General features: G+C 35.4%; 1 protein-coding gene across 1 annotated transcript in view; it reads right to left on the reverse strand.

The window, feature by feature from the left end:
* The window catches only part of GABRR3 (gamma-aminobutyric acid type A receptor subunit rho3), a 135,071-nt gene that overhangs the window by 14,625 nt on the left and 94,457 nt on the right, over window positions 1-25,989 (reverse strand). The window contains 3 exon segments of the mRNA XM_074192787.1: window positions 4,299-4,349; window positions 4,511-4,603; window positions 7,067-7,263. Of these exon segments, the coding sequence (XP_074048888.1) occupies window positions 4,299-4,349; window positions 4,511-4,603; window positions 7,067-7,263 (341 nt within the window).

Here is a 25,989-nt window from a genome sequence, read left to right on the forward strand (position 1 = left end):
TCCATGATATTCTTTATCTACTTGATATTTTCTTGTGTGGATGATAGCCCAAACTCTTTTGTGTAGTAACACACATCTTATGGGAGGTTCTACAATACTCCAGGACTTAATACCATTGACAAATAGAAGCAATTGAAAAATCTCAGCATCTGTAGGAATCATACAATTCTAGAGAGATAGATTTAGAGTTGGAAAGGACCTCAAAAGTCACCTTGTTTTTATAATCTCTCTAGAATTGTATGATTCCATATTTTATAAAAGAAGACCAAGTCATCATTCAAATTATATTAACTTATTAACTACAGAGCCAGCAATTATAGCCCAAATAATGGATTAGGAATCATAAAGAACTGTACTTAAATCCCACTTCAGACATTAATTTGATCCCAAGGAAAGTCACAACATCACAATAAGAGCAGAAATTATAAAAGTTGCTTAATTTTTTGTTACATATATATTTTGTTCATAGGAAGCTCTGTATATACCAGTAAAATCAAAATTCTGCACCAAAAGAAAACTTTTTAAAAATTAAAACTAGCAAAGCTCTTAAAATATGAAGAATCTTTTTAAAAAACACAAAAATTTCTTCATTTTTCTTAGAAATCACATTTTTTCTCTTTTTGATGATAAGATTTTGAAGTTCATTTTGAAATAACTAAAACATATCTTTTAATGAAACAATTGGCACATTCAAGCACATGGTCAGAAAAAAAATGGAAAATCCAAATGAAATACATTATCTAAGTTCAACATGGCAGACTAGGACAGGTAAAGAGAATATTATATAACTGGCATGAGTTATCTGGGAGGTTAGGAATCGATCTTTCTTCTTTCAGTTCCTGGAGGGGATCTATGTTGGCTAGATTTGGAGAACAATTATTCTGTGCTTATTTTATACAACAGTGATATTAAACTCAAACAGAAATGGAGGCCACTAAACCATACATAAGGAGTGCTGACTGAATATATATCTTAGAAAACCACATAACATTATATAGTCCATTATTTGGAATTGATTATCTGTACCCCAAGAAGATTTATTGAAGGTCTGATATCCTTGAAAGGATATCTACAATGAAGTGTCTCCAAGTATCTATACATGAATCTCTGACAATATTTTTTATCAATGACTTGGATGAACAAATAGAAGTCATACTCTTTAAATTTTTGCAGATGACTAAAATCTGGCAGGAATAGTTAGCATGCTGGTTGATACTGTCAGAATTCAAAATAGTCTCAACAGACAGGAACCTTGGTCTAAATGTAATGAACATATAATTCATTTAAAAATAACTTTACAAATTCAAAATGGACAAGGGGTGGTTAGTAAATCATCTGGGAAAAAGCTTAAAAAGTTAATTGTAAGCTTAATAATGTGTCAGTGATTTAGTATGGCAGCCAAGAAATCTTTGGCAGCATTAAAGGAGACATAATAAAGTTCATATGAGTGGAGCTGATACTTCTATTGTATTAAGTATGTCATGAAGAATGAGATGTGGGAGAGGATGGAATAGATAAAAATGGGAGGTATTCTAGAGCAATATTTTTCAAACTGCTGCAAGGAACCTTAAACACCCCCAAGTTTTTTTAAATTAACTTTATGCCATTAATAGAAAATAAAAATAATAATTTTAGATAGTTTTACTTTAAGGGTTTTGCCAAGGTTTTTGGTTAAACTAAAGGGGTTTTATGTGAGTTTGAGAATTTTGAGAATCACTGCTTTAAAAGATGATGTTATCACAGGTGTTGCTGTTATTGCTAATATGGAAGCCACAAAAAAGCTTTGGTAGAAAGCTCTAGGTTGGCTAAAAACAAAATAATCTTTTCCTTTCCCTATTTTTTTTCTACATTGCACCCTCTTCAAAAGCATATAGCAACTCCAATGTCCATCTTTGTTTCATTAAAGTTGATATTTTACATTGTTGTTTACCTAAGTTTTAGAAACTAGAACCAAAATAAAACTGATAAATCCAAGGTATTATTGATTTGGAGTATTTTGTACACTTAAGGGCAGTTAAGGGAAAGGTTATAGTCATCTTTGTAGAAAAGACAAAGGAAGCTCTCTTTTTGAATGTAGACTGATTCCTTTTCTAGGGTCTCAAAACAAACCAAAGGATTTTTTTTAAATTAATAAATAGTTATAAATACTTCAAAGCAGGGTAAACCAATGGGTAAAGAATGAGTTAAGCAATGGTGTTACAGGGAAGAAGAGTTAGTAATTAAGACAGAATACATATGTAAAATTTATGTAAGTATATGTGTACTTTATTAACCTTAAAGCATATATAAATATCTATCATTCTTATTTTTTTCTTCATAGTAGTAGTAGTTTGTAGAAGGTTGGCGTTGTTTTCCTCAGGTGCCTTAAGTGGTCTCAAGAAATCAGATTTTCTTCCTATCCTTTTATTATTCAGGACTCCCTCCACTCATTAATTCCATTTCTATGGTTAGATTAAAGGCCTTGACTAAGAGAAAGTCATGCTCTTGGAAATGCCTTGAAAGAGCAACACCACCCAATAAGGATGGAGACCATTCAAGAAGTAGTTAGCTTTTCTTCTAAACCTGGCAACTCCCATCCTCAACCAGTCACTTTAACAACTTTTTTTTTTGTAAAAAATCAGAACTGAGCTTATGATTTTAATGGTTGAGGAAATTTCCACTGAGGAAGTTGCATATACACTGACTGATCTGTAGCTATTCTAGAGTCTCAGAAAATTGCCTGGACACTCTCATAGATTAAATGATTTACTCTCATAGATTTAAGTGATGGCCACACAGTAAATCTATGTCAGAGACAGGGTTTGAAACTAAGTCTACCACATTGTGCTCTCACCTAAAAATAAGAACTATCTAAAATCAAATTATATTGCCTCAGGAGTTAGTGGTTCTTTCTTGGACATCTTCAAGAAGACATTTGGTGACTAGTTGTTTGGTATGATGTGGAACTAGATAACTCAGTGGATAGAATTCTGAGCCTGGAGTTAGAAATTATTCTATTTGCCCAACTCTTCATGACCCCATTTGGGGGTTTTCTTGGAAAAGATACAAAAGTGGTTTGCCTTTTCCTTCTCCAGTTCATTTTACAGATGAGGAAATTGAGATAAATAGGGTTAAGTGACTTGTCCAAGTGTCTAAGGCCTAATTTGTACTCAGGTCTTCCTGATGCCAAGTTGGGCATTCTATCCACTGCACTAACTGCCTCCTGGAGTTAGCCTTAATTCATTGAAGGAAATGGCAAACCACTTCAGTATTCTTGCTAAAAACAAACAAACAAACAAACTCTATAGATAGGATTGGAGTGCTATGGTTCACTGGGTCACAGAGTTAGAAATGATTGAACAACAAATGATATAGAGAAGAGGTACAGAATTTGTAGCTGCAAAACTTCAAAGGACTCCCAGAGTAAAACTGCAAATGTTTACATATGTAATGTTAATTTATAGTTTTTTCCATATCACCACATGGCCCATAGTAATCTGTTGCTATTTGAATTTGACTCCATCAATGCAGAAAGATACTTGTTCAGTTTTGGCTTGGATTTAATGGCATCTGAGGTCTTTTCCAACTCCAAGATTTGATAATTCCTGATGGTAAGTAGGCAGGGTTCTGAGGACCAGCAACAATGCAAGCATTTCTCTGAATTCCAAAAGAACTATGGCTATTACCAGATATAAGAATCATGTAAGTATCAAAGATTCTTAGATAAATGTGGAACCAGAAAGTATAATCTCTTACTAATAAATAGTGATGATAGTTGTCCTTCTTTCCCTAAGAAAACCATGACATTGGGGAGTGATGCCATGACAAGCACATGAACTGGATTTGAGTGAGGGGGTCCTTTGCTAAGCCACCAGCCTTATTTTCTCTTCTGTAGCCATCTGGGTCCAGTGGCCAAAGATGAATCAGAATGATTGGAATCAGAATGACTGGAGATGACCCTGGATGCAAGGCAATCTGGGTTACATGACTTGCCCAAGTTTTCACAGATAATAAGTATCAAGTATCCAAGGCTAGCTTTGAACTCAGGTCCGTCTGAGTCTAGGGCTGGTGCTCTATCCACCTCACCACCTAGCTGTCCCAGTTCACAAAAATTCTAAAATTCATAATAAACAATAAACAAAAACAAAAACTCTACAAAACAGTTTTGGATAAATCATTAATTTAGCCAATGAGAGATTAGCAACTTTGTTACTGCTATATGTCAGTTGGCTGACTAGATAAAAATAAGCCAGTTTAAACCAGAAGGTGTATAGAGCATAGTAGATGTTTAATAAACACTTCTTAGTAGTTTAAGTAACAGACTATGCCAGTGCTACTCTAGAAGGCTAGTTCACTAGATGAACTGAACTCTTTTTTTTTTTTAGATTTTTGCAAGGCAATGGGGTTAAGTGGCTTGCCCAAGGCCACACAGGTAGGTAATTATTAAGTGTCTGAGGCTGGATTTGAACTCAGGTACCCCTGACTCCAGGGCTAGTGCTCTATCCACTGTTCCACCTAACCTCTCCTGAACTCTTTAATAAGGAAAGGGAAATATGCTCATCTGAGTTTTAGGCCTTATTTCCAGCATATGCATATAAAAAAGAAAGGAAAATAAAATAAAATACTTAGAACTACATTGTAAAATTTGTGGGGCTGATCCATAGACTCTGAGGACTTTGAACAACTGATACAGGGTAGGGACTCCATATATGCTTCTTGTCTGATTAATTCTTGTGTTCAAAAGAAATCCAAGTTTTTCAATAATTACACTTGTATATATGGCATCTTATAGACAGCTTTCACAAGCTTAGCATAGTAAACTAAAGATTATTTGACATGTTTGCCAAACCTTTGCCTTTAGATCTTTTACCCACTCCTTACATTCAATAGCTTCACTAGAATGAAGACCTTCTTTGGGATTCATGTAAAGAACCTTGGATTAGTGGAGGGATATGACTATGATCATAGGGCCTTGAAATGGTTTTAGATTCAGAGCTTGAAATGACCTTAAGGGTCATTAAGTCATAGGATTATATGAAATCACAGCTCATAGATCTGGTTAGAAGAGGCTTTAGAGCCATCCACATTTTACAGATGAGAAAACTGAGGTCCAGTGAGATGAAATGATTTGCCTAATATCCCATTAGATAGTTAAGTGGCAGATCAGGAATTAGAAGCCAAGTTCTTGAATTCAAAACCTAGGACTTTACCTCAGAGTAACTTTATTTTCCAAAGATGGTTTTGAAGTATTTTATTATAATTAGAAATTCTCATAAGACACTGAAAAAAATGGAACAAAATTGGAATTTATAGACAAATATTGTAAATATAGCAAGCCTTGACCTGTACAATTCCATGTAATACCATGTAATAGAATGAATACTAGACTTTACTGATATGTTTTAATGTACCCTAAATCAAATACTTACCTGGTTATTAATACTTTTCAAAGGGAGCAACTTTATAAGAAGCAATTAGTTCAATAGGAAAAATGCTGGGTATGTAGAATATGTACCTTGGTAGCCAGAATGCAAACTAAAATCATCAAAAGGTATTTATAGATACCTGAGACAATTTAATCTCTGATTTCATTGATTTAATGTCAGTAAACATTTTTGTGGGTAGCTAGTGGTGCAGTGTCTTGAGTTCTGGCCCTAGAGTCAGGAAGACCTAAGTTCAAATCTAGCCTTGCAATACATATTAGCTGTGTGACCCCTGGAAAATCATTTAACCCTCTTTGCCTCATCTGTAAAGAGCTGGAGAAGGAAATGGCAAACCACTCCAGTATCTTTGCCAAGGAAATCCCAATGGAATCATGAAGAGTTTGATAGAACTGAAATGCTTGAACAAAAATTTCAAAAATGAAACGCTACCTGCTCTCAAGAGCCTTATAAATCTACTAGCAAGGATAGAACATGTACAAAGAATATATAAACTAATTTCAGGAGAAGGTGACTATGGGTGGGTGAAGGTACCAGGAAAGACCTTACTTACAATAGGAGATAGCACCTGAGAAATAGAGGGATAGGGACTGGATTTGAAATTTCATTGATATAAAGAATTCTCAGGTGAGGAAAACTGTTTACCAATGCACACCTTCCCAGAAATGCAATCTGGGGTAATGAGACATTGAGTGATTTGCCCAGAATAACATACAACCAGTATATTTCAGAAGCAGGACTTGAGTCCAGAATTTTCTGACCTCAAGACCAGGTCTCTTGTGATCCATTATTCCCTCACTGGAGTTATGTTTTATATAGGAACAATGAAAAATTATTCCTTTTCAAATATATAAGGACTTTAGTAGGTCTGTCAACAGCTTAAGTATGAATCATTGTCAATGTGATACTGGTAAACACAGTACTAACTAACTCAGGGTATCTTTGACCATCTGATTCATATCTTGAGTGGTGACCAAGTGATCTAACAACGGGGCTTCATGAGAAGATGGCAGAGGGGACAGCTAGGTGGCGCAGTGGATAGAGCACTGGCCCTGGAGTCAGGAGTACCTGAGTTCAAATCCTGCCTCAGACACTTAATAATTACAGCTGTGTGCCCTTGGGCAAGCCACTTAACCCCATTTGCCTTGAAAAAAAACTAAAAAAAAGAAGGCATAGAAGTGATAGACTTAGGGAATGAGACATATTGAACAGGACCAATAAGGGAAATTGTTTTCTTCAATTTTATTAATTAGTTACAAGAACCTTATTTTTCTTTTCCCTCCAATGAGATGAAAATTGGGAGGGAGAGAAAAATAAATTTCTGTTAGTTAAAAGCTTAAAATTTTGTTAAAGAAGAAATGTTTAGGACTTCCGGCCAAGATGATGGAGAGAAGACAGGCACAGTTATAAAGTCTCCTGATCTTTCCCCATCTATCATATGAAACAAACCTCTTAACAGAAATCCAACCCACAAAACCCAGAAAGAAAAGCCAGGAGAAAGAACATCTACCTCAGGATTTGTCTCCCTCAGCAGCATTGGGTGAATTCAGGAGGGTGAGTCTGGGTGCAGAGGGTGGATCAGCCCTGGATAAGCCAGATTAGTGGATGAATTGGAGCCAGGGAGCCTGGAGGCCTGAGCTCTGGACCTGCTGGATAAGCAGTGGGGCTAGACAGCGGGGGCTTGAGACAATTAGTGAGCAGAGACTGGTTGGTGCTGACCTGCTGGAGCTTGTCCACAGGGCTGGGGGGGGAGAGTTCTGGTGCAGGAGAGCTGTGGACAGTATCTCTGGGCTCCTCTAGTCTGAGGAACTCTGAGTCAATGCCTCCATTACAGCTGAGACCTCTTCACAGAACAAACAATTAGAGACTACTTCTGCCTCAGGCACAGGTGTGTGAGCAGAAGAACCAGCCCAGCTGATAATAGGGAGAGGAATGACCTCACCCCAGGGTAAAGACCAGCATTGATTGAAGGCAAAAGGATTCAATGGCTTTAATCATTCCCTTTGAGCTAAGGGAGAAGGCCTCAATCAAGGTCACAGACACTCCAGAGAAGGCAACCAGCACCTCCTACTAGCCACCAAGAGAAATTGCACTCAGGGTATAAAGCCTCTAGCAATCCCAAGCCCCGTGAACCAGCCCCTCCCCAACTCAAGGTCTTAGCAAAATGAAGAAGGGTCAGCAGAAAGGTGGATCCATAGAAAAAATCTTGGAAGGAAAAGACCCTAACTCAGAGAGAACTAAAACCTCTGAGGAGAATACAATCTGGTCTTCAGCACAGAAAGACTTCCTTGAAGAAATAAGGAAGGAGTTAAAAAATCAACTGGAAAATTTGGGAGAGACAATTACTACCTTGCAACAAGAAAAAAAATCCTTAGAAAATACAATTGGACAAATACAAAATGAGAATAAATCTCTCAGATCATCAATTGGACAAATACAAAATGAGAATAATTCTCTCATCCTCAATTGGGCAAGTACAAAAAGAAAATAATTCTCTCAAAACCTCAAGTGGTCAAATCGAAAACTCTTTCAAAAGTAGAATTGACCAATTGGACAAGGAGTTGGAAAAGGTTAATAAGGAAAACTCCTCCCTAAAAAAAGAATGGAGTCTACAGAAACTAAAGACTCCATGACACAGCAAGAGGCAGTTAAACAAAATTAAAAAATAGAAAAAATAGAAGAAAATGTAAAATACCTCATCAGCAAAACCACTGACCTTGAGAATAGGTCAAGGAGGGGCAACCTGAGAATTATTGGACTTCATGAAAACATTGAAGAGAAAACAATCCTGGACTTAATATTATAGAATCTAGTGATGGAAAACTGCCCTGATATCATGGAACCAGAGGGCAAAGTAGTTATTGAAAGAATACATAGATCCCCTCCAGAAAAAGATCCTAAAATGAAAACACCAAGGAATGTTGTGGCCAAATTCCAGAACTATCAGATAAAAGAGAAAATCCTGCAAGCAGCAAGAAAGAAACAATTTAAATATCAAGGAGCCACAGTAAGGATTATGCAGGACCTGGCTGCATCAACATTAAAAGATCTAAGGGCCTGGAATGAGATATTTCAAATAGCAAGGGAACTTGGAATGCAACCAAGAATCCACTATCCCACAAAGCTGAGCCTTCTCTTCCAAGGGGAAAAGATGGACATTTAATGAAATGGAAGAATTCAGAAAATTCCTGATGTAAATACCAGAGCTAAATAGAAAATTTGGACATCAAACAGGAGGTTCAAGAGACACATGAAAAGGTAAAAAAATGGGGGGGAATGGTAAAAGAAAAAAAAACTTCTATCCAATAAGTTGAAACTGGCTATATCCCAGCATGGGGAAAAAGATTCTCATAAATCTTGAGAATTGTAACTCTAACAGGGAATATACCTAACCAGAAGTGATGGACATTCAGGACCTATCAATAAGACTTCTATCCAATGGGATGTAACTGGCTTTAACCCCACTTGGGAGAAAGACTCTAATACTCTCAAGAATTTTAACTCTATTAGATAGAATGTACTTAGCTAGAAGTGGCAAATACTCAAAATTTTCTGACTCAGAATGATCTAAAAAACACTACCTCCTTAAAAAGGCAGACAGGAAGGAAACAGGAGGAGGGAGGGGATTGAATGGGGGTAAATCTCATTACACTAAGAGGTACAAAAAAACCTATGGTAATAGAGGGAAAGAAGGGACCAGATGAGAAACACCTGAATCTTCTTCTCATCAGACTTGGCTTAAAGTCAACTTATACATAATTAGCTAACTTAAAAAACATCCAACCTTTCAAGGATTAAAAGGGGAAAAGGGGAGGGGGGGATGGAGAAAGGGAGGGGGAGTGGGTAAAAAGGGGGAACTAACAAAAGGAAGGTAATGGAAAAGGGGAAAAGGGAAAGGGGAAAGAAAGGGGAGGGGTGATGTAGGAGGGCAAACACACTGAAGGGGGTGGTATTCAGAAACAAAATACTAGGGAACACAGATAAGGGGGAAAGGGGGGAAATTACAAACAGAGGGAAGATAGCATGGAGGGCAATAAAGAATTAGTAATCATAACTTTCAATGTGAATGGGATGAATTCCCCCTTAAAACGTAAGTGAATAGCAGAGTAGATAAAAAAAAACCAGTTCTATAATATGCTGCTTACAAGAAACTCATTTGAAGCAGAAAGATACATATAGAGTAAAGGTAAAAGGTTGGAGCAAAATATATTTTGCTTCAGCTGAAGTAAAAAAATCAGGGGTAGCAATGCTTATCTCAGACAAAGCAGCAGCAAAAATAGATAGCGTTAAAGGAGATAAGGAAGGAAACTTTATCTTTGCAAAAGGTACCATAGAGAATAAATTTATTTCAATACTGAATATATATGCACCCAATGGGACAGCATCCAAACTCTTAGAGGAGAAGCTGAAAGAACTACAGGAAGACATAGACAACAAAACTCTACTAGTGGAAGACCTCAACTTCCCACTGTCAGATCTAGATAAATAGAATCATAAAATAAACAAGAAATAAGTTAAGGAGGTGATTGTTAGAAAAACTAGATATGGTAGACTTATGGAGGAAATTGAATGGGAATAGAAAGGAATATACCTTTTTCTCTACAGTACATGGAACTTATACAAAAATTGACCAGGTACTAGGACATAAAAACCTAATGATTAACTGCAGAAAGGTAGAAATAGTGAATACATCTTTCTCATATCACAATGCAATAAAAGTCATATGCAATATTGGACCAAATAGATATAGACCTAGAACCAATTGGAAACTGAATAACCTCATTTTAAAGAATGAGTGGACCAAAAAACAAATTATAGAAAGAATTAACCATTTTATCCTAGAAAATAACAATAATGAAGCAACATTTCAAAACCTATGGAATTCACTCAAAGAGGCTCTCAGGGGATATATTATAGATTTAAATGCTTACATGAATAAATTGGAGAAAGAGGAAATCAATGAACTAAACATGCAACTAAAACATTAGAGAAAGAACAAATTAAAAATCCCCAATTAAATACCAAATTAGAATTTCTAAAAATTAAAGGAGAAATTAATAAAAGCAAAAACAAAAAACTATTGAATTAATAAATAAAACCAAAAGTTGGTTTTATGAAAAAACCAATAAAATTGATAAACCTGTGGTCAATTTGATTTAAAAAAAGAAAACCAAATTGCTAGTATAATAAATGAAAAAGGTGAACTCACCACCAATGAGGAGGAAATTAAAGTAATAATTTGAAATTATTTTGCCCAACTCTATGCCAATAACTTTGATAATCTAAGTGAAATGGATGAATATTTAAAAAAATATAAGTTTCCCAGGTTAAATGAAGAAGATATTAAATACCTAAACAACCCTATCTCAGAAAAAGAAATTGAAAAAGCCAACATTGAACTCCCTAAGAAAAAAATCTCCAGGGCCTGAAGGATTCACAAGTGAATTCTACCAAACATTTAAGGAACAATTGGTTCCAATTCTATATAAACTCTTTGGAAAAATTGGGAAAGATGGAACTTTGCCTAACTCTTTCTATGAAACCAATATGGTGCTGTTACCTAAACCAGGAAGAGTTAAAACAGAGAAAGAAAATTATAGACCTATCTCCCTGATGAATATAGATGCAAAAATCTTAAATAAAATCTTAGCAAAATGATTACAACAAGTTATCACTAGGATAATACATTATGATCAAGTAGGATTTATCCCAGGATTGCAGGGTTGGTTCAATATTAGGACAACTGTTAGTATACTCAATTATATCAACAACAAACCTATCAGAAATTATAGGATCATATTAATAGATGCTGAAAAAGCTTTTGACAAAATACAGCATCTATTCCTCCTAAAAACACTAGAGAGTGTAGGAATAAATGGACTGTTCCTTGGAATAATTAGCAGTATCTATTTGAAACCATCAACAAGAATTGTATTCAATGGGGAGAGGCTAGAGGTATTCCCAATAAGATCAGAGGTGAAACAAGGGTGCCCATTATCACCACTACTATTCAATATCCTATTAGAAATGTTAGCTTCAGTAATTAGAGAAGAAAAAGAAATTGAAGGAATTAGAATTGGGAAGGAAGAGACAAAATTCTCATTCATTGCAGATAACATGATGGTCTACCTAGAGAATCCCAAGAAATCATCCAAAAATCTACTGGAAACAATTAGCAATTTTAGCAAAGTTGTAGGTTATAAAATAAACCCTCATAAATCCTCAACTTTTCTATATATGTCTAGCAAGATACAGCAGGAAGAGCTAGAAAGAGAAATCCCATTCAAAGTACCCTCAGACAATATAAAATACCTGGGAGTCTATTTGCCAAGACAGACTCAGAAACTTTTTGAAAGCAATTATAAAACACTTCTCATACAATCAGATTTAAATAACTGGGCAAATATCAACTGCTCATGGATAGGTAGAGCTAATATAATAAAAATGACAATTCTATCAAAACTAAACTATATGTTTAGTGCCCTACCAATCAAAATTCTAAAAAAATTACTTTAATGATTTAGAAAAAATTGTAAATAAATTCATATGGAGAAATAAAAAGTCAAGAATTTCCATGAATTTAATGAAAAAAAGTGCAAAAGAAGGTGGCTTAGCCCTACCTGATCTAAAATTATATTATAAAGCATCAGTCATCAAAACTGGTATTGGCTAAGAAATTGAGTGGTGGACCAGTGGAATAAACTATGTGCAAAAGCAGGAGATGATTATAGTAATCTGCTGTTTGATAAACCGAAAGAAGCCAACTATTTGGATAAAAACTCTTCGATAAAAAAAATGCTGGGAAAATTGGAAGTTAGTATGGAAGAAACTTAGATTAGAGCAACACCTAACACCCTTTACCAAGATAAGATCCAAATGGTTATAGGATTTAGACATAAAAAACATACTATAAGCAAATTAGAAGATCAAGGACTAGTTTACCTTTCAGATCTATGGAAAGGGGAGCAGTTTTTAACTAAGGAAGAGTTGGAGAACATCACCAAAAACCAACTAGATGATTTCCATTACATTAAATTAAAAAGCTTTTGCACAGATAAAACCACTGTAACCAAGATCAAAAGAAACATAGTAAATTGGGAATCAATCTTTACAACTAATGATTCTGACAAAGGACTCATTTCTAAAATATACAGGGAACTGAGTCATATTTTTAAAACAAAAAACCATTCCCCAATTGACAAATGGTCAAAGAACATGCAAAGGCAATTTACAGATGAGGAGATGAAAGTAATCCATAGCCATATGAAAAATTGCTCTAAATCATCAATTATTAGAGAAATGCAAATTAAAGCTTCTCTGAGGTACCACCTCACACCTGTCAGACTGGCCAATATGACCAGAAAAGATAATCATCATTGTTGGAAGGGTTGTGGGAAATCTGGGACACTATTACACTGTTGGTGGAGCTGTGAACTCATCCAACCTTTCTGGAGAGAAATTTGGAACTATGCCCAAAGGGCAACAAAAATGAGCATACCCTTTGCCCCAGCAATACCACTACTGGGTCTATACCCTGAAGAGATGATGAAAAAGGGTAAAAACATCACTTGTACAAATATATTTATAGCAGCCCTGTTTGTGGTGGCAAAGAATTGGAAATCAAGTAAATATCCTTCAACTGGGGAATGGCTTAGCAAACTGTGGTATATGTATGTCATGGAACACTATTATTCTATTAGAAACCAGGAGGGATGTGATTTTAGGGAAGCCTGGAGGGATTTGCATGAACTGATGCTGAATGAGATGAGCAGAACCAGAAAAACACTGTATATCCTAACAGCAACATGGGGGTGATGTTCAACCTTGAAGGACTCGCTCATTCCATCACTGCAACCATCAGGAACAATTTTGGGCTGTCTGCAAAGGTGAGTGTCATTGGTATCCAGATAAAGAGCCATGGAGTTTGAACAAAGTTCAAGGACTATTCCCTTTAATTTAGAAAAGAACTGGTATCTTATTGTCTGATCTTGTTATCTTTTAGACTTTTTGTCTCTTCCTTAAGGATATGATTTCTCTCTCATCACACTCAATTTGGGTCAATGTACAACATGGAAACAAAGTATAGACTGACAGATTGCTTTCTGTGGGGGCTGGGGGCATGGGGGAGGGAAGTAAGATTTGGGGGGATATTGTAAAGCTCAAAAAATATCTATAATAAAAAAAAGAAAAAGAAAGAAATGTTTATCCAGGAGTATGTTTGTGCAGACATTATGAAAATATTGGAAGCAGAATTTCAAGTTGAAGTTGTAACTGATGGTTGTTTAAGGTAATGGACAAGGATTCTTCAACATTTGTTTCTGTGGCTTTGTCTTTTTGGGGTCTGATAATTTTTATAGGTCCTGTGCACATGCAATATGGGTAGGCAACATGGCACAGTAAAAAGACATACTGAATTTAGAATCAGAGAACTTGGATTCCCAACCTAGTTATATGTTGCTTAAAATCTCTATAACCTTGAACAAGTTACCTAACCTCTGTAGACCTTAGTTTAACATCCTATAATAAAGGGATTGGACTAGATGTTTTTGAAGATCCCTCTCAATTCTTCCACTTGGCTTCTATGATTCTAATGCAGAATTGGTTACTAGATGTAGTATTTGGCTAATGAAACTTTCCCCTCCACCCCCCCAATTTTGGGGGCTGGCCTTCATAAAGGTTATTGGTTCATAGTGAATGTGTTAATTCTAAACTTGTTAAGTGTTAAATGGGAAGAGGATGATGATGTTTGGGCATCAGAGGCTCTTTACTCAACTAGGTTAAATGCCCTTTTAGAAGCTCTATATTTTGAAAAAGTTTCATAAAATATAATAGAAATTGAAGCATTTATAATTATGTTAAACTATACCTTTCTGAAAGTAGTGCTTGAAAAAGACTATGATTTACCTTTATAACTAAATAACCCTGTTTAAAAAATAAATTCATTTGGCCTGTAGCACTGATCCAACATGGTTAGTAATGATATGATTCTCAACCAGTATATTTAAATATGCTTTAAGTACAGAGACTTAGACATTAAAATTAGATAGACTTACAGCTTTGAGTGTCAAGAGGAAACCAGCTGAAATTCATAAAGTACATGGCAGAAACAGTTATCCTATGAGAGAAATAATATAGGGGAAAGTAAAGATCACTTTATAATGTAGATCCATGGGTATACAAGATGACTTGTGTTCTCCTGTCATTTGTCTGGTCTCTGAATAATCTCAAACATTATGCAATTATTAATCTTCATTGTAATAAATTGACTTGGAACTAGGTATACTATAAATCTGAGTAGAGAAGATAGCTGTGGATGCTACACCATCCATGGGATGCCTTCTATGAAATTTTCCCCCATTTCCTGTTAATGAGAGGGTCATAAATATGATACCCAATTTTACTTTCATAGGGTACATTTAAGAACATCTGGGAGCAATTTGCAGCACAGTTGATCTCTAGAACACTAGGCCTGGAGCAAACAAGATCTAAGTTCAAAATCTTACTTCAGATGTTTACTATGTGACCTTAGAAAGTCACTTAACTTCCATTTCTCTCAGTTTCCTCAACTATAAAATGGGGATAATGATGATGAGGAGGAGGAGTAGGAGAATGTTTATCTTTCATTCTCAAAGAAGACCAGGGAGGTGATGCCATGACAAGCTCATGAATTGAGTGAAGAGGGAGTTTCACTTTCTCCTCCAGTGCCATCTGGATCCAGTGACCAGGTATGAATCAGGACCACTGGAGATTGCCCTGGATGTGAGGGTTAACTTCTTGCACAAGGTAACACACCTGTATCCACTGTACCATCTAGCTGCCTTGGGGATTATAAGCACCTACCTCTCAGAGTTGTTAAGAAGTAATACCTGGCTCATAGAAGACTCTATGTTATCTCCTTCCCAGGTGGTCCTTTGATGAACATAGATTTGATATGATTAAAAAAAAGACTTGCTTGTTGTTAGTGAGCTAATGGGGAAGGGGAAGCAGTGGACTATGCACTTCAGATGTCACCTGTCACAGTAATACAAGAATAGATGAATGCTTCATTCCCCTACTAGACTGTAGACTCTAGGAGGGTAGAAGAGGCTACAAAGTCACCAGCTTTGCCAAAGAGCCCTATTGCTATATGGGTATTCTTATGTACATATAGGAGTAGAATTTGTTGTCTGCTTGCTAGCATCCCCCACATAATATATATCAGTATAGAAAGAGCATTGATGAAAATCAAAGCTGATTTTTATCTGATAAAACTGGTTCCAGTAGTGGATAGCTGAGCTTTCTTTAGGGGTTTTTGTTTCAGGAGATATCCTGGATGGAAAGGAATGAAGTGAGGAAAACAGGGAGTTAGGAACCTAACTAGTCACCTGAACATTTTACTTATCTGTAAAGGAAAAACAAAATGATATTTTAGGGATACAAAGTTAATTAAGAGTGTCCAATTAGAATTAAATATAGAGATCCTTATTTGCAAATCAAATGCTATTTGGAGTTATGTAGCAATGCACTTCATATTTGAAGTTTATTTGCGTTTCTTGCTTTGCTTAGGACTCATTCTGAGCTATAAATAGCACTTAGTTCCTATCTTCCTCAGTTTCTAAAGCAATTTAAACAAATTATTTCAAAATGTATAATTCATGTGATTGTGTCAATGGCTTACATAATAATGAAGTCTGTTTATTGCTTATTCTGTTCTCTTCTGCATTTTCCAAGCTTGAGGCAGGAGTTATTGTTCTGATTCTGTCTAGTAGAAGAAGTTCAGGTTGGGAATTCATTAGAACAAAAGCAGATCAGAATAGACAGTGTGTCCCCAAGCCTATTTACAAAGAACAAAAGACAAAAGATACTTGACTCCATCAATCTTGTGAATTGATTAGATGAATGGAAAGTTTATCTCCAGGGGCAGAAAATAAAGTATAGTGTTCATCTGGGGAAAAAACTAAGAGCCACAGGCTATTATTCATATGACAACATTCCTCTTTACCCCCCAAAAGTTCAGTTAAATGTATTTGGCTATCACAATAATAGGGGTAACTTAGGGGACCTACTGGATTGTACATTGGACTTGGAATCAAGAAGACTTGAGTTTATATCTGGCCTCACATATTTGATAGTTGTGTGACTCTGGGCAAGCCATTTAGCCTCTTTCAGTTTCTGTTTCCTCATCAGTAAAATTACGCCTACCTTCTATGATTGTTGTGAGGATAAAAAGAGATAATCGTGAAGCATTTTGCAAAACCAACAAGTGGTAGCTATTATGAATGAGTAGATTGAACCCACTGTATTGATGATCTAATCAACTAAGTCATTTTCAAGTTATTAAGACATTTCTGTCAAAAAGTGTGATAGGGGAAAAATAGTAGGTCTATGCTCAAATGCTGTTGTAGTACTCTTGATTCTGATAAGGATTGGGACTGGTGCTTTTACCACTTGGCTTTTGAATAACAATTTAAGATACAGATGCATATTCTTATTTTCTTCTATTGTTTCAGGCTGTTCATGGCATAAAACAATGAAAGTCATTGTTATCTTGTATTAAACTGAACCAATTTTTTCATCATCTAAAAATATCTTTTCAATATACATGAATAAAAAAAGTTGAAATGTCTAAGTTTTACTGAGGCACTTTATGTAATTGATCGTTGATAAAGCATTCAATGTAAACAAGATTTGAACTATAGGGTGATATATTACACTCTAAATAACATGGCAAGGATATAAGATCGGAGGAAAGAGTACTTATCCATTTTAGAAATAATTTTATGGGCAGCTAGGTGATGCAATGGATAGAGCACTGGCCCTGGAGTCAGGAGTACACCTGAGTTCAAATGTGGCCTCAGACACTTAATAATTACCTAGCTGTGTTGCCTTGGGCAAGCCATTTAACCCCATTGCCTAGCAAAAACCTAAAAAAAAAAGAAGTAATTTTACATTTAATTTTATATTCATATAACATGTTATTTTCAGTGTGTTAAATTTTATTTCTCAAACTAAGTTGCAAGTATGCTCTTTGAAGTCAGAAAAATGTGCAATACCTTGTTTTGGGAATGAATCCCTTGTAGTCAAACCTTTTTGTGTATAGGACCACAGCAAAATTAGACACGAACTAAATATTGTTAGGTTTATGAATAGTACTTTTTATTTGGATGTTTTCATTTTCATTCATATTTGGTAAAGATACTGGAGTAGTTTTCCATTTCTTTCTTCAGCTCATTTTACAAATAAGGGAACTGAGGCAAATGGAGCTAAGTGACTTTCCCAGAGCCACACCATTAGGAAATGTCTGAGGTCAAATTTGAACTCAGGAAGATAAGTCTTCCTGAATCCAAGTCCAGTACTCTATTTACTGCACCACCCAAATTCCCTTTTATGAATAGAAGGGATTTTGAAAATGCTAGTTCTATGACTCATGGTATTATTTTTAATCTTTTCCTCATGTTTCATTCTGATGTAACAATGACTAATGGTACTCCTAGTTGGTTAATGCCTTGATCTCTTGTATCTGTCCTTCATCAGTGTAGAAACTCTTTCTATAGATGTAAACTGCAACTCCTTTATTTTGTTATTTTGCACTGTTCTTGACCACCATAAATGTTCCATAAAGATTCTACCTAACATTCTGAATTCCTTCCTCTCAATCTTAGGGGAACCAATGTACTACTGACTGTTATTTCTCATCCTCTTTACATGATTGGTTATTTTCCTGTTGTACTCATAATATTCTTGAAAATTTATTTTGTGCCATATATGAAACTGAATAGAAGTTTTATTAAATATTAGAAGTTTTGCTTCTGAGAAAGAATTCAGTAAATGATACATTGTCTTTGGGTGATATTTCTCTTCTGTTACCTTTATTCCTTCCCATACCTGATTCTTCTTTTAAAGTGGGGAAAAAACCAAAATATATTTAAAAAGGTGATATAAACCAACATGAACAAATCATTAATGATGTTTATGTAGATTTGACCTCCTTGTGGCAATTTTCAAAGAGACATTCTTATTTCATTGAAATCTGCTCTGTACTTAAGTGCATTAAATGTTAAATAGAGGACAAAAGTTGGAAAGTTGGAAACCACCTCCCAACACCCAAATACTAAGTATTTGATATGGCTAGATGAAGTTGAAGTTATAAAATCTTGACCAAATCATTTTATAAGATTGAAAGGCTTGTATTTGGCAAAATGATGGTTGTGTAATGAAACTTAGAACATTCCTCAACCCCTGCCCCAACATAATTCAATGAACATAACAGCTGTTTGAAATTTCTAGTTTATATTTAGAAAGTCAGACACACTCCTGATTTGATTTACTCTGAAAGAGGTTAGGAAAAGAAAAGCATTTTTCATGTCCATGACAGGAAAATTTTGTTCTTACTGGAAACTGAAGAGGACATTACCATTGGAGTATACTTGGAGAATAATGTTCTCTACCATTGTATCATGGATGAAAGATCTTTTGGAATGTACAAGAAATACATCTGCACCCAAATCTTTTGAACTAATCTACCATCAAGAGCCGTTCATCTTTCCAATAATGTCTGAAGTAAAAGGTCATTGTAAAGTCCTAGGTAAGAGAGAAAAGAAAGTCACACTTAGCAGGAATCTTTTTCTATCTGATCTCTTGGAACCACTCTGGGGACATTCTACCCCAGATCTCAGACTAAATAGCCTCTCTAGAGGTTTTCCATGAAAAGTATTTTGCTAGAATTATCTTCCTAAAGCACAAGTCTGACCATGCCACTATTTTATTTAGGAAAATCTTATTGACCTCAATTGGACCCTCAATGCTGCAAGACAATTTTTTTAAATACCTTCTTAATTTAAATATTGAGTGCAACTAGGTGGTTTAGTGGATAGGGCATGTCACTTAATCTGTTTTCCTTAGTCAACTAGAAAAGGAAACAACAAACCACTTCTGTATCTTTGCTAAATAAACTCAATGGACAGCTTTATTGAGAATCACAAAAAATTGGACATGACTGAGCAACTGAACAAAAAATTTTCTTATTATCCCAGTAATCACAGAGATTTTTTTCAAACATTGTTATACCTCCTCAAGCCTACTATGACTTCTTATTCTTTCACCCTCTCAGCTGAGAACCTTCCCTTATTATTCATTTTAAAAGTTGGGGTAGTTTACTGAGATATTTCTTCTCCCCTTTTCCTCATCTCATATCACCTAGATGCGTTTTGCCATTTTTCCTACTTTGCCACTCTTTTCTAATGGCTAAGACAAATAGTTCTATATGTACAAGTGATCCTATTTCATCACATTTTCTTCAGCAGATTACTTCCTCTATCATCCCCACTTTGTCACTTATCTTCAATCTCTTCTCTACTACTTACAAAAATACTCACTTGATCCTATCTATTTCCACTATCTATCATCCCATTTTTCTCTTCTCTTTTGTAGAGAAATTCCTTGAGGTTGTCTACAATTGATGCCTCCACTTCATTTTCTCCCATTCTCATTTTAAATATTGTATTTAGGGTTTCCAAAGTTATCTTTTAATGAAATCTGTTTTCTTCAAAGTTAATAGCAATATGTAGCTTGAAAAATTTTTTTTATTTATTTTGACATTAAAATTATTTTGAGTTCCAAATTCTTTCCCTCCTTTCAGTCCATTTTCCATCCACTGAGAAGACAAGAAATATGATACTCTAAAGAGTGAAACATATTTTCATATTAGTCATGACCCAAAAAAGCAAGAAAATAAAAAAGGTGAAAAAATCACATTTAAATTTCAGAATTCATCAGTTCTCTCTCTGGAGATGAATAGTAATTTTCATCATGAGTCCTTTTGTATTGTCTTAGATAATTACAGTTGATCACCATTACAATACTCCTGTATCTGTGAATAATGATCTCCTAGTTCTGCTTATCTTAACTTTGCATTAGTTTATATAGACTTTTCAGTTGTTTTCTGAAACCATTCCCCTTATCATTTCTTATAACATAATAGCATCCCATTACAATCATAAAGTACACCTTATTCATCCATTCTCCAATTAATTGGCATCCCCATAAAAAAGAACTGCTATAAATATTTTTGTACATATGGGTTCCTTTTTTATACATACAGGTCCTTTTCTTTTTTCTGTGATATATATGTAACAGTTTTATAGCCCTTTGTTCTCCAGAATGATTGGACCAGTTTAAAACCCCATCAATAATTTATTAGTGTTACCATTTTCCTACATCCCTTTCAGCATTTATCATTTCTGATAGTTTTGAGGTTGTACTACAGAGCTGTTTTAATTTGACTTTCTCTTATGAATAGTAATTTAGAGCATTTTTATATTATTATAGATAGTTTTGATTTCTTATTCTGAACCATGCCTATTTATATCTCTTTAACATTTGTCAATTGGAGGGAATGGCTCTTATTTTTATAAATTTGGCTCAGTTCCCTACATATTTTAGAAATGGAGTCTTTATAGAGAAATTAGCTGTAAAATTTTTTGATAGTTTTTGATAGAACTACATTGTATATTGTATCTTTTAGCAAAATTTGGTTCCTTTCTTTTCTTGCCTTTTTTTTTACTTTGGCTGAAAAATAAGAGTTTGTTTTAATTATTATTTTTTCTTAATTTCTTATTTAATTCTTATTTTAATTCTATGTGAATAGATTTCTGTTTCAAGTATGTCTTTTGTAAAAAATTATTGTTGGATTCTGGTTTTTAATCCATTTTCCTATATTTTGTTTTATAGGTGAGATCATCCCTTTCTCAGTTATGATCACTAACTCCGTATTTCCTTCCATCCTATTTTTTAATTTATCCTTCTCCCTCTTTTCATCCTGTCCTTCTTCAAAAGTCTGTTTTTATCTTCCTTAATCTGCCCTCCCTGTTATCACTTTCTCCTCCATCTCCTTTTAGCATATTCTTCCCCTCTTATTTCCCTGTTGGGAAAGATCAGTTTCTATACCTGAATGTGTATATTCTTCTCTCTTTGAATCAATTCCAATGAAGAATGAAGTACAAGTATTGCCCACCACTCTCTCCCCCATTATCTCCTTCATTGTAAAAACTCTTCTTGAGTGCCTTTGTGAGATAATTTCCTCCATTCTTTTTCCCCTTTCCTCTTCTTCCAGTGCATCCCTTATTCTCACCTCTTTATTTTTTAAATAATCTCTTTAATTGCTAAAATCGGTCCACATCCTTTTTGACCTCTCTGCAGTTTTTGACATCATCAACCACCCTCTTCTATTTGATATTCTCTTTTCCAGATGTTTTAAAAATTATATTATACTCTCTTGAGTTTCCTCTTCCCTATTTCTTCTCAATATCCTTTCCTGGATCTTAATCCAAGTTACACTTGCTAAACTGAAGGTGTTCCACAAGGCTTTGTTCTGGGCCATCTTCTCTTTTCTCTCTCTCTAAAATAGCTTTCATTAGCTCTCATGGATTCAATTATCATCTCTGGTCTAATGATTATTAAATCTACTTATCTAGAGCTTTCCTCTCTATTGACTTCTACTCCTACATCCAGATGTGAGAAAGGATAGGACACAATGAGAGAATGAGGGTAAAATAATTTGACTAAGTTGTAGCAGGCATGCATATTGAGACAATAAGACTGGAAAGGGAGATTGAAGCCAGGTTCTTGAGACCCTTGAATGTTATATGAGTCAAGCAGTAGGGAACCACTGAAGATATTTGAGAAAAGGATTGTAAAAGAAAAGCAAAAGAAAGCATAAAACACAGTTTGCTCTCAAGAAATTTGTATACTAATTAAGGAGATAAGGTATTAGCATTGAAAGATCTTCAAAATGAGTTAAATGCTAAGATCATATTAAGCCATCATATGATAAATATCAAAAAGAATATTAAGGATATGATCATATGTACTATGTAAGTTCAGAGGAGGAATTGATTACTGTAGGGAAGAAGGGGTGGGAAGAAAATAATCCATATGATGTTCCTCACCCTAAGTGTTTTTTATGAATATTATCTCATTTGATCCTCACAACAACCCTTTGAGATGGGACTATTATTATCCACATTTCATAATCAAAGGCTAAGTGATTGATCAGTTTCACATAGCTGAGCCCCTATTTGAATTCAGATCTTCCTGATTTCAGGCACAATACTCAATCTATTACACCATTAGTTGTCTTGTCAAGGCAAGAGGGGCTTCAGCTGCATTTCTTTCTTTCTTTTTCTTTTCTGACTTTTCTTTTTCTTTCTCTTTTTTGGGAGGAAATCAGGTTTGAGCAAGTTGCCAAGGTACACATTGCTAATAAGTGTCTGATTCAGTATTTGAACTCAACTCTGTGATCATGGCACTCTTTCATTTAAGAAAATCCAATTGATCTCAACTGAACCCTCACCGCTGCTTTTTATACCTCCTTATAAGTTAATTATTAGAAGCAACTAGTTCAAAGGAATGAAGCTGGGAGATGGAATATTAAATAGTATGAATGCTGCCATGGAAATGCTAGGCAGAAAACAAATGTTAATTTCTGTGCCTTCTCTAGTGCATACTGAGAAAAATACATTTATGGACTATTCCTTACTACCTCTTCTGAGAAACTGTCCTCCCCTATACCAGACCTTGAATTGATAAGAGCCATCTGGGTACTCTGTGTTTGCATAATAGGAACCTACCACTGGGAGGAGTCAAGGACAGGGAAATCAAGGCAGAAGTCCAACATGATAACTAAATATTAGCTGTTGCCCAAATTTAGTGTTTGTTACCCCTGAATAACCTGACCTAATCCTTTGCATGATGCTGATCCTTACACCTTTCTCATCACTGTAGGCCATTCCTTGAAACCTATATAAATCCTAACTTTTCCCCCCTTGCTAGGGGCTCTTTATACACTAGGGGTAGAGGCTGCATGCAATATCCTTGCACCTGTGAAAGAAAACTCATCTGTCCCTTATCACCCTGATTTGTGAGTCACTGAAATTCTCTATTCGAACCCTAGGTCATCATCTGAACTCCATCTGGCATCTTGAAGAATGAGAGAAATAAGCCTGGAAAGATAGATTTTGAAGAACTTTAACTAGTAATCTGGGTTTTTTTTCCCCTTCCTTCTTCCATTTTTCCCTTCCCCTTTGCCCCTCCTCACTTCCCTTGACCATTCAGGGGGAATTTTGCCTCAGATATCTCTTTATACCTTTAATAGCACTTTGCACCAAAGGCTCATTCTTCTAGGAGAAAATCTAAGAAAGTCTGGAGTTTACATTTTCCATTTCTGTGTGGGAGAGTTATAGAATCATTTATAAAACTAGACTATGACTCAATAGCCTCCAGGAAGGTCTTAACTTCCCATACTAGAACTTCAGGGTTCTAGCAAAGACAGTGAAATTTAAATACTCTGAGCTGTCCTTCAAGTTGAGATCATTCTGATTTCAAGTAAGGGCATGCTTACAGATAATTGGCAAATTTATAAAAAAGAGAATCAGGATTACAAAATACCATCAGCAGTAGGGGTAGTAAAGAGGACCTAGCTGAGCCTTTCTAGCTCTCTTTATTTAGAAAGGAGAAATATATTAATCTTGGCTGCTGTATTCCACAGTTTAAGAGCTGCTGCAGCTGGGGTCCTTTCTCCAAATGATGCAGCAATCCCACTCTCTGCCTGATAAGGATGGTGACCACTAGCCATGCAAGGGAAAGCTTGATTTTTTTTAACTCTATGAAATAGTTTTGTTTCCTGATCTGGGCAGGCCCCACCAGTCTCGAGCTTCTCCTCCTGTACCCCAAACTTTCTGATGCTTAAGAGCTCATCCCTTCTTTACCAAATCCTAGACACCCTATCTTCCAGAGAGCCACCCCATTGATTTATGAAAGTCTATAGGAGGGGGAGCAGTTAGGTGGTGCAGTGGATACAGCACAGCCCCTGGAGTCAAGAGGACCTGGGTTCAAATTCGACCTCAAACACTTAATAATTACTTAACTATGTGACCTTGGGTAAGTCACTTAACCCAATTGCCTTGCAAAAATCAAAAAAAGGAAAAGGGGGAAAAAAGAAAATCTATAGGAGGGGATACATGTTGATATCACCATCATGCATCTTTTCAGTTATTGAGTCTCAAAACCTCAGAGTCATCTTTGATTCTTCCTTGTCACCCTTGCCTTCTGTAGTCAATGAATGTCCAAATCCTAACTCTCCAATCTTTCTTTCCTCTGGCTGTTTTTTAATCCTATCACTGCCACCATAGTTCAAAGTCTCATTATCTTTCACCTGGAACATGATAATTGGAGAAAGAAAGAGGAACTGAAGAAGAATTTATATAGTTCCAGTCACATGTGAGGCACTATGCTAAGCATTTTACATATCATTCCATTACTCCAGGACCTTAAGTGACCCCTTATTACTCATAGGATAAGACGCGACTTAACTCTTTTCTTCTCCAGAATGACTCCAATTTTTTTTTCTACTCTACTTTTACTTTCCTCCACTTCATGCACTATTTTTCAGTCCAACTGTATTAGCTGTTGTCCAGTCATCCCCTATTTATCCTTCCTCTAGACAGTCACTGAACTAGAATTTGTTAAGAAGGTATTTTCTTCAGGTATCAGATTATGGATCTTCTCTAATGCACAAAATGTACTCTTATCTGCATCTTTCTGACTATTGAAATCTTTCCTCCAGGCTCAATCCAGGTGCTATATTTTCTCTTCGTCTATCTCTCCATCTTTGTTACTGTCTCTGTATCTTCTTCTTAATCTTATTCTCTCTCTTCCCTAACACTTTTTATGTTTCTTATTCTAGCTATATTTTACACTCTAAGTTGTACTTATTTATGTATCCTAGTAAATCGAAAGTTCCTTGGAGATAAGTACTGCAATACATAATAATAATAATAATAATAATAATAATAATAATAATAATAGATAGTATTTAAACTGTATACTTTTATATGTTGCAGACACTTTGCTAAACAGTTCTTTCTCTTTTTAAATCTATAAGAGTGCTCTTGTGCATAATAGGTATTTAATAAATGGGAATTGAATTGAATTGGATGAGGAAAAGAAAGAAAAAAGAGGAAAGGAAATAGAAATTAAAATGTAAAAACACTCCAGACTATCTTTTAATAAGAGGTGCAAAATGAAACACAGAAAGCTAGGAATAGATGTTATCAAATTCATAGAATTGTAGTAGGGAAAAATAACAATCCAAGCACTTTGTGTTAGCTCTCTTCAAAGAGGGGGCCATAATATAATCTCTTATGGGAGTGTGATCCACCAATTAGTATATGGGAAGATGGGTTGCGTAACACTGTTTACAATTTATTACCTTAGTCTTGTTCCTAGGACGATTATAACTCTTCAGCTACTATCCTCCCACCACTAGCCTCTGCATGTTAGTCCTCAGGGCAATTATAATCTAATCCCAACCCTGGAACTTGAAACAGCTGGCAAAAATATTCCCTCCTCTGCCTTACAGTGCCCCCTCCCCCCAAACACACACACCAAGTTAGTTTCAAATCTCCATATCATTTCTTGTTTTTCCACCCTTCTGTTTACACAGTCACCATTCTATTTGAGGGTCCTCTTTTTTTCCTGGATTATTTCAAAAGCCTCCTAATTTGTGGTCCTCCCTTCTCATTCCTCTCTCCAA

Source organism: Macrotis lagotis, chromosome 6, assembly GCF_037893015.1.
Source record: "Macrotis lagotis isolate mMagLag1 chromosome 6, bilby.v1.9.chrom.fasta, whole genome shotgun sequence".
NCBI lineage: Eukaryota > Metazoa > Chordata > Mammalia > Peramelemorphia > Peramelidae > Macrotis > Macrotis lagotis.